The sequence below is a fragment of the Neopelma chrysocephalum genome, unplaced genomic scaffold (assembly GCF_003984885.1).
Source record: "Neopelma chrysocephalum unplaced genomic scaffold, ASM398488v2 Primary Assembly neopelma1_118, whole genome shotgun sequence".
Taxonomy (NCBI): Eukaryota; Metazoa; Chordata; class Aves; order Passeriformes; family Pipridae; genus Neopelma; species Neopelma chrysocephalum.
The window spans coordinates 22,358-31,652 of NW_020897780.1; the positions used below are offsets into that span (position 1 = coordinate 22,358).

The 9,295-nt window shown below is 65.6% G+C and overlaps 2 protein-coding genes across 3 annotated transcripts in view; both read left to right on the top strand.

Annotated features, from left to right (window-relative positions):
• Positions 1-585: 585 nt before the first annotated feature.
• PPP1R9B (protein phosphatase 1 regulatory subunit 9B) lies at positions 586-9,289 on the top strand. 2 transcript variants are annotated; one of them, XM_027697070.1, is made up of 9 exons: positions 588-2,325; positions 4,878-5,010; positions 5,124-5,244; positions 5,785-5,889; positions 6,220-6,355; positions 6,461-6,613; positions 6,701-6,754; positions 7,238-7,467; positions 8,418-9,289. In XM_027697070.1, exons 1-9 carry the CDS (start codon positions 1,027-1,029, stop codon positions 8,548-8,550), a joined length of 2,364 nt encoding a protein of 787 aa, XP_027552871.1. In that variant the 5' UTR covers positions 588-1,026; the 3' UTR covers positions 8,551-9,289. The 2 variants fall into 2 exon arrangements, with proteins under 2 accessions (XP_027552870.1, XP_027552871.1); XM_027697069.1 differs by having other exon boundaries at positions 586-2,325; positions 6,220-6,613.
• SAMD14 (sterile alpha motif domain containing 14) overlaps positions 8,604-9,295 on the top strand; it is a 6,409-nt gene continuing 5,717 nt past the window's right edge. Inside the window, exon 1 of the mRNA XM_027697122.1 lies at positions 8,604-8,869. Within this exon, the coding sequence (XP_027552923.1) occupies positions 8,604-8,869 (266 nt within the window). The remainder of the gene's footprint in view (positions 8,870-9,295) is intronic.

Sequence of the window (9,295 nt, forward strand, 5' to 3'; positions counted from 1 at the left end):
GGGGGATGAGGGGGACATGTGGATAAAGCTGAGGGGACACAGGGAGAGGAGCAGGAGGACACAGGGACAGACCCAGGAAAGGCACAGGGACAGGGTGGGGGAACGTGGATAGAAATTTGGGGGGACACAGAGATCAGATGGAGGGATGTAGGTACGAACTTGGGGAGGTTGTGGGTATAAACTTGGGGGGGATACGAGGACACGATGGGGGGATACAGGGACAAACTCGGGGGGACATAGGGGCAATCTCGGGGGATATGGGGGCAGGATGGGGGGAGATGTGGGGACAGGGTGGGAGTGCATGTAGGGGAAGATCCACGGGGTGTGAATACAGAACTGGGGGTACAGGGACAGGACCGATGGGACACGGGGACCAGCCCGGGGGCCATGGGGACAAAACTGGGGGGGGGGGGGGGGGGACAGGAGCGGAAGAAGAGAGCCAGGGGGGGGGGGGGGCGGGGGGGGGGGCGGGGGCGCCGCGGGGGGGGACCCACACTGCACAGCGCGGATGGGGGGGGGGGGACGCGCCGCAGGGAGGGGACCCCCGGGCGGGTGCGGGGAGGGGACCGTAGGGGGAGAGGGGGCTTTGGGGCGGGGGCGGTGGGGGGTCCCCATGGCCGGGCTGAGGCGGCGGCGGCGCTGAGGCCGAAGCGCGGCGCCGAGGAAGAGGAAGAGCGAGAGAGCGCTGCTAAGACCCAGAGGGCTCTGCGGGCAGCGGGGCGGGCAGAGCGCGCAGGCAGCGGCGGCTCCATCACCAGCCACAGAGAAAGGGGAAGAGGAGGAGGAGAAGGGAGGAAGGAAGAAGGGCCGTGGCGGAGCAGGGCGGGCGGGGGGGCCCCGCCGAGGATGGACATGGCCTGACGGGGCCTGGCAGCCGGCCGGTGCAGGTGTGCCGGCGGCGGCCCCCCCCGGTAGCATCCTCGCCCTCCCCGATGCCGCTGTAGCCGGCGAGGGGCCGCGGCGTGAGCGGGGGGCTCGGCGGGGGCGGCGGCGGCGAGCGATGCTGCGGGGAGCGGCGGCGGAGCCATGCTGAGGACGGAGGCAGGCGGAGGGGCGGCCGCCGGGGGGGGTTCCCCCTCCTCCGGCGGGGCGGCGGGCGGCGGGGGGCTGCGGAGCGCGTCCCCGCACCGGAACGCCTACGAGGCCACCATCCAGGCCCTGGCGCCCACAAAGGAGGCCGACGGCGGCGAGGACGGCAAGAAGAGCCGGGGCAAGAAGTATGGCTCCAACGTCCACCGGATCAAGAACATGTTCCTGCAGATGGGGACGGCGCCCGGCCCCGAGGGTGCCTGCGACCTGGCCAAGGCCAAGGAGAAGCCGGTGCGCCTCTCCTTGCCCCGCGCCGGCAGCCTCAGCGAGACCGTGGACCAGGGCAGCCTCCTCAAGCTGGGCACCAGCGTCTCGGAGCGGGTCAGCCGCTTTGACTCCAAGCCCGACAAGCCCTTCTCCAAGCTGCAGGAGACCCGCAAGATCTTCGAGAGGAGCCCGCAGGAGAAGGCCACCACCACCAAGCTGCTGCTCCGCAAGGAGCGCGCCGGCTTCCAGGACCGCAAGCTGGACGTGGTGGTGAGGTTCAACGGCAGCACCGAGTCCCTGGACAAGCTGGACGCCGACGCCGTGTCGCCTACGGTCAGCCAGCTCAGCGCCGTCTTCGAGAAGGCCGATCTCCGGAACAACCTGCACAAGGCGCAGGGCAGGGCGGGAGCGCCGCTCAACGCCAAGGTGGTGGGCAAGCGGCCGCGGGTCTTCGCGCCGGGCGCCGAGGCCGGGCGCCAGGGCGATGGGCACCCTGCCCCAACCCGCGCACGGCCACCCGAGGAGGAGAAGGCGCCGAGCAAAAGCGTGAGGCCCGCGGAGAAGGAACCGGCCGCCCCACGGGTGCAGGAGGTCTGCAAGATCAAGCCGGTGGAGGTGGAGGAGAGCGGAGAGGGCGAGGATGAGGAGGAGGAGGCGGCGGCGGCGGGCGAAGCGGTGCCACCCGTGCCTCAACTGGCCAAGGGGGACGAGGGTCCGGTGGCGACCACCCCACGGCTGGATGGGGGCGCCGGGGTGGCCGCGGGCGAGGAGGGCGTCAAGGGCGAGCGGGCGGAGGAGGGCGATGGCTACGAGGAGGCCAAGAAGGAGGACTTCTCTGAGGCGGACCTGGTGGACATAAGTGCCTACAGCGGGCTCGGGGAGGACTCGGGGGGCAGCGGGCTGGAGGAGGAGGAGGAGGCCGAAGGGCTGTACGAACCCGAGTCGGGCTGTGTGGAGATCCCTGGGCTGTCCGAGGAAGAGGAGCCCGTCCCCAACCGCAAGATCCAGTTCAGCACGGCGCCCATCCAGGTGAGACTGGCTGGGAGTGGGGGGCGGCTGGGGAGGAAGGGAACCTGGGGTGAGAGGTACCCCAGGGTGAGGGGTACCCAGGGTGACAGGTACCCGGGGTGAGGGGTAACCAGGGTGACAGGTACCCAGGGGACGGGTACCCAGGGTGAGGGGCACCCCAGGGTGAGAGAAACCCAGGATGAAGAGTACCCAGGGTGAGGGGTACCCTGGCTGTACCCAAGTGGGCCCAGGTGGGCAAGCAGCCCAAGATGAGGGGTACCCTAAGATGAAGGGCACCCCAGGGTGAGGGGCAGCCCAGATAGGTGTATGGGACCCCCACAAAATCACCCCTTTGGAGGGGACAGAGAAATGGGGTGCAGATCTCTGCCCCCCTGCCCTGTGCCCTCCAAGGACAGGGCATCCCTCCTGACCATGCCTTTACACTGGGGGAAGCTGGGCCTGGGCCTGGCTAACAAGCTGGCTAACGAAGGGCCAAGCCCGGGCATGGTGGAGACCCCCTGCCAACAAGGGTCCCCCCGGGGCTGGTGTGGTGGGGTCAGGTACCCACTGGGGCGGACTGTCCACAGCCCCCAGTGCCAACCCCCCCATCGTGCCCGGGACAGGCCAAGACCCACTCCATATTTTGGGAGGGGTTGCCTGAAATATCCGTGTACGAGGTGCTGGGTGCTGGGGCTGTGCCACCCTTGGTCCTGGGTGTCCCTCGGTGCCAGGACTCCTCCCAGACCGGGGGGTCCCCTAGGACAAGGTGGCTCTGGGGGGGTTGTGCCCCCCCTCGTGTGCCCAGCCCGGTGCCCAGAGCCGTTTCGGGAAGTGGAGGAAGGGGAAGTGCCGTGGCAGCGTGGCCGGGTGGGCGGCATCGCCCGAGCACCCCCCACTCCCCACCGGGGATCCTGGCAGGGTTTGGGATCCCTACCTGGGATGCTCCCCCAGTGAAGGGGGGGCTAAAGGGGCCGTGCAGCTATTTTGGGGTGTTCTCTCCCGCACGGATCCCCCCGACTGCGGGAGCAGCGGTTGCTTTGTGCCGGAGCCGGGTTATTTTTAGAGCCCCGGCCTATATTCTGGCTCTGAGTCAGAGCGGGTGGGTGGCCCCACCTGGGACAGGGGGACAGGGGGACAGGGAGCACCGTGGCCTGGGCAGGGGGCAGTGGTGGCCATGTGCTGGGGTGGCTGCACGTTGCAGGGAGTCTTGGTCCTGTGGGAACCAGCCAACCCAGCCCTGGGAATGGTGCCCTGGCCATGGATGTGTTTTTGGGGTGCTCTGCTCACCCCAGCACAGCCTTTAACCTCTTGCTTTTACCTACCTCGGGGGTGGGGTCCCACGTGTGGGGGTGGGTGGAGAGTGGAATCCAGGTCCCTGCCCAGGTATAAGGGTGATGCTGAGTCCCCCAAACCCGCTGTAGGGCTTGGAGACATTGGGGTCCCCCCCCAGCCCAGCGCTGGGGGCACACACCACCAGCCCCTTCCCTTGGCTTCGGCTGCTTCTCCCTTGGAATCTACTCCAGGCCCCCCCACATCCCAAATCCCCCAGGACCTGGGGGTGGGAGGCACAGCAGGGTGAGTGGGGACATGTGCCCACAGCCCCCCAGGGACCTCATATGGACAGGGGGACATTGGCACGTCTCCTGCCCTGCTCCTCCCTGTCACCCCTGGGGGCCACCCATGTGGGTCCTGCCCTTCTGTGGGTGTCACTGGGCTTTGTCCCCTGACACTCATCCCTAATACCCTTTGTGTCCAGGCTTTATCACCACGGTGTTATCCCTAATCCACTCGCTCTGGCGGCATCGAGGGGCCAGGGCCCCTCCTGGGACATCTGCCAGGCCCAGCCTCTGCCAGCCCCTCCCCAGCAGCCCCCAGTGGACATGGCACCCACTCCCTCCAGCTCCAGGCTGGGGACAACATCCTGGAGTCACATCCAGCCTCGGCCAGGGAGGGTTTAGGGGTGCCCCATGGTGGGGGTCAGTGTCCCCAGGGATTTGGCACGGGAGGGTGAACAGATGCCCCACAACAAGGGTCAGTGTCCCTGAGGATTCAACACAGGAGGGTTTGGGGTGCCTCATGAGAGGAGTCAACATCCCCAGGGATTTGAGGTGCCCCATCCTTCTATTAGTCCTTCATTTCATCCATCCATTCTTCCACCTATCCTTCCTTCCTTCCTTCCTTTTTTCTAGTCATTCTTCCATCCATCCATCCATCCTTCATCCATCCATTCATCCACCCATCCATCTGCCATTCCATACGTCCATCCATCCATCCATCCATTCACCTTTTCATCCATCCATCCACCTTTTCATCCATCTATCCATCCATCCTTCCATCCATCCATCCTTCCATGTGGTGCAGGCACCATCTCCTCTCCCAGAGCCACCTCCAAACCCTTTGTCGTTCCTCATCTCCCCCTCGCTCCATGACACGATGTGGGGAGGGGGATTCTCTGGTGTCTTACAGGCTCCCTGCCCTGCCCATGCCTGGGGCTCTCCCACCCAGAGATTCCCATTGCCGTGGGTGTCCCTGGTGTTTTCCCACCTGGCTGAGCAGCTCCCTGTTCCCACCAGGTGTTCAGCACTTACTCCAACGAGGACTACGACCGCCGCAATGAGGACGTCGACCCCATGGCCGCCTCGGCCGAGTACGAGCTGGAGAAAAGGGTGGAGAGACTCGACCTCTTCCCTGTGGAGCTGGAGAAAGGTGGGTCCTCACCCCATCCCACACCCCAGGGCCCCTGTGGCACCTTGGAGGTGACTCCGTGGTGTTGGGTGGCCGTGGCTGCCCTGCCAGGACACGTCTGTCTGTCCCCACAGACTCCGAAGGGTTGGGGATCAGCATCATCGGGATGGGAGCGGGGGCCGACATGGGCCTGGAGAAACTGGGAATCTTCGTCAAGACAGTGACGGAAGGAGGGGCGGCCCACCGGGATGGCAGGTATGGGCTGGGGGGACTGCCCACCTGTATGGCTGCTCCTGGCATGGGGGTGGGAGCAGGGACACGGTTCAGGTGTTCCCCGGGATCAGGGAGATGGTCCAGATGTTCCCTGGGGTGGGAGTAGATGATGATCCAGGTGTTCCCAGGCTGGGAGCAGATGATGATCCAGGTGTTCCCTGGGTGGGAGCAGATGATGATCCAGACATTCCCGGGGTGGGAGCAGGGTCATGATCCAGATGTTCCCTGGTGTAGGAGGAGGCAGATGGTCCAGGTGCTCCCTGGGGTGGGAGCAGGGAAATGGTCCAGGTGTTTCCAGGATGGGAGCAGGCAGATGGTCCAGATGTTTCCCAGGGTGGGAGCAGGGACATGGTCCAGGCGTTCCCATGATAGGAGAAGGCAGATGATCCAGGTGTTCCCAGATAGGAGCAGATGATGATCCAGATGTTCTCTGGGGTGGGAGCAGATGATGATCCAGCTGTTCCCTGCAGTAGGGGAGGTGGGCGAGGGGTGGCCCCGTTGTGACGGTCCCCTTGTCCCCAGGATCCAGGTGAACGATCTGATTGTGGAGGTGGATGGCACCAGCCTGGTGGGAGTGACCCAGAGCTTCGCCGCCTCCGTCCTCAGGAACACCAAGGGCCGCGTCCGGTAGGACCCGGGGCTGGGGGGCTTGAGGGGCTGGGAGACCCCCGGAATCTCTGCTGAGACCCCTGTGGTCCCTGCCCCATAGCCGGTCCCCAGGCTGGGCTGTCCCCCAAAATACCACTCCCCCTCATAAATACCACTCCCTCCTCATGCCCACTGCCTGTGCCACCCGAGCACCCCCCAAAACGCCCCCAGCTCCTCCCCAGCCCCCACGACACCCCCTAAACCCACCACTCCCAGGAGGACTGCAGGGATGTCCCTCAGCTGTGTCCCCCACCCTGTCCCCCTGCGGCCAGGCCCCCCTGTCCCTGCTGACCCCCCGCTGCCCCCCAGGTTCCTGATCGGGCGGGAGAAGCCGGGGGAGCAGAGCGAGGTGGCACAGCTGATCCAGCAGACACTGGAGCAGGAGCGGTGGCAGCGGGAGATGATCGAGCAGCGCTACACTCAGTACACCGAGGATGACGAGGAGGTGAGGGGACAATGCCCACCCCCCCAGGGTCCCCCTGCCCCATATGGGGCCGGTAACACCGTTTCCCCAGGTGGGGATGCCAATGGTGCCCTGTGCCCTCCCCAGACGGGTGAATATGCCACGGACGAGGAGGAGGAGATGAGCCCCATGTTCCCCGGCGGGGAGATGGCCATCGAGGTGTTCGAGCTGGCCGAGAACGAGGACACGCTGTCCCCCGTGGAGATGGACCCCGAGAAGCTGGTGCACAAGTTCAAGGAGGTGAGGAGGGGCTGGGGGGAAGCCGGGGGAGAGGGGGCTGCCCACACATGTGTGCCCACCTCGTGCCCACACCGGCTCCTCCCACAGCTCCAGATCAAACACGCCGTCACCGAGGCCGAGATCCAGCAGCTCAAGAGGAAGGTAAGTGGGGGTCTGGGGGTCCCGGCTGCCCAGGAGTGGGGGGACACCCTGACATCTCCCCTGGCACCCCTGGATCTCCATCTCCACCATCCTCTCCGAATTCCTCACATCCCCACCCCTGCCCTGCACGTGCTGTGCCGTGTTCTGCCTGTCACCTGGCTGTGCCATGTCATGCCTGTTCCCTGTTTGTGCCATGCCATGCCATGCCACACCACGTGGCTGTGCCGTGCCATACCGTGCCTGCTCCCTGGTCATGCTGTGACATGCCATGCCAAGCTATGCTGTGCTGTGCCTTGTCACATCTGCTCACTCCCTGGTTGTGCCATGCTGTCCCATGCTTTGCAATGCTTGTTCCCCAACTCTGCCATGCTGTGCCATATCCCGCTCCCTGACTGTGCCATGCTGTGCCATATCCCATTCCCTGACTGTGCCATGCCGTGCCATATCCCATTCCCTGACTGTGCCATGCTGTGCCACCCCCAGCTGCAGTGCCTGGAGCAGGAGAAGGCACGCTGGCGGGCTGAGAAGGCCCAGCTGGAGCAGAGCGTGGAGGAGAACAAGGAGCGGATGGAGAAGCTGGAAGGGTACTGGATGGAGGCCCAGAACCTGTGCCAGGCTGTGGACGAGCACCTCAAGGAGACCCAGGCCCAGTACCAGACCCTGGAGCGCAAGTACAGCAAGGCCAAGCGGCTCATCAAGGAGTACCAGCAGAAGTGAGGGCAGCACCCACCCCCCACCCGTCCTCCCCCAGGCACCCCGTGTCCACCTGGGCATGGACCCGTCCCCTGGGAACTGACCCCTCCCCGGGCACCCCTGGTCCCTGGGAACATTGGGCTGGGCCATCCCCTGGGCATGGACCTGACCCCCAGGAACCAGGCCCTCCCTGGGCATCCCTGATCTCTGGGCACAGTCCGTGCCATTGGGCTGAGTCGTCCCCTGGCCATGGATCTGTCCTCCAGGAACCAGATCCTTCCCTGGCACCCCCTGTCCCTGGGCACAGCCACATAACGTGGGCACAGATCACGCCTTGGTGTGGACCCTCTTGTGGGGCTCTGACCCCCTCATGGGGGGCCCCCTTTGTCCCCAGGGAACTTAACATCCCTTGGGCAGAAATACATCCCTTGGGGCACCAGATCCTTCCTGGGCACCCCCGTCCCTGGGCAGGGACATTCCACTGGACAGGGACTCCTCCCTGGGGAAACAGCTCCATCCTGATCATGGATCGTGCCCTTTGAAGGAACCTTCCTCTTGACAGAGACTCATCCCTGGGGCACCAAATCCTTCCTGGGCACCCTTTGTTCTCTTGGCATGGACCATTCCCTGTGCAGGAACCTTCCCTGTGACATGGATCCACAAGGCCAGGTTGGACAGGGCTTGGAGTGACCTGGTCTAGTGGAAGGTGTCCCTGCCACAGCAGGGAGTGGGATAAGATCATTTTTAAGATCCCTTCCAACCCCAGCTATTCCATGACTTGATGATTCCATGATCCCTGGGGCTCATGTGCATCCCTCATTCCCTGGGCACGGCCCATCCCCTGGAAGACCCCTGGGCACCATCATCCCACTGAGCTGGGTGTCCCAGGATCCCCCTGCCCTGGTCCCCCTCCCTGGGGTATCCCCAGGGCCGGGGGGGGGGCCGTGCACCCACGCACTGATTCCCGCAGGGAGATTGAGTTCCTGAAGAAGGAGACGGCGCAGCGGCGGGTGCTGGAGGAGTCGGAGCTGGCACACAAAGAGGAGATGGAGAAGCTGCAGGAGAAGGTGGGCACCGGACGCCGGGACCAGGGGTGTCCCTGAGCCCCCCAGCCCCACCCGGCCACGGCCGCATCGCTCCCGGGGCTCCGTCGCCGATGGATCCGGGGGATCTGCTGGGCCGCCGGATCCCGCGCCGGGGGGTTGTGGAGCTGTGTGGGGCACCGGCTCCCTCTGGACTGAGCTACGGCCGCTGGATCCCAGCCCGGGGCACGGTGGATCTGCCTGGGGCTCCCACCGGGATTGTGCTCCCGCCACCGGATCACAGCGGATCTGCTCGGGCGCTGGGCAACGCCCGGGCCTCCTCCCGGCACTGGATCCCACGCGGGATTGCAGGGGATCTGCCTGCGGATCCCGCTCTGGGGTCTGACAGCCCACAAAGAGATCACCTCGGGCACCAGATCCCAGGCTGCTCGTGCTGGATCCCACGAGGGTTCCCCAGAGATCATCCCACGCGATCCTGTTGGGAGCCGGATCCCATGCTGGTCATGCTGGATCCCCCAACAGACCCCACTGGATTCCATGCCAGCCACACTGGATCCCCCCCAGCCGTGGGGTCAGAGCCGTGCGGGACCACAGCAGATCCCACATGGGCTCACCGGATCCCAAAGGATCCCAAGGGTCTGCCGTGGGTCGCAGTGGGGGGGGGCCATGCCCGGCTGGGGGGCACCAGGGCACAGCGGGGAGGTCCCTGGCACCCAGCAGAGCCCCTCCATGCACCCACCTCCATCACCCCAAAATATCCCCTGACATCCCACAGAGACTCACCCACCGCCTGCCTGCAGCCCCC

What these genes read in the sequence shown, in the direction of transcription:
- PPP1R9B (XM_027697069.1), top strand. Translation starts at nt 1,027, where the DNA reads ATGCTGAGGACGGAGGCAGGCGGAGGGGCGGCCGCCGGGGGGGGTTCC. An exon ending in TGGTGCACAAGTTCAAGGAG is followed by an intron (nt 6,614 to 6,700) that starts GTGAGGAGGGGC and finishes CTCCTCCCACAG; the next exon opens with CTCCAGATCAAACACGCCGT. An exon ending in TCCAGCAGCTCAAGAGGAAG is followed by an intron (nt 6,755 to 7,237) that starts GTAAGTGGGGGT and finishes TGCCACCCCCAG; the next exon opens with CTGCAGTGCCTGGAGCAGGA.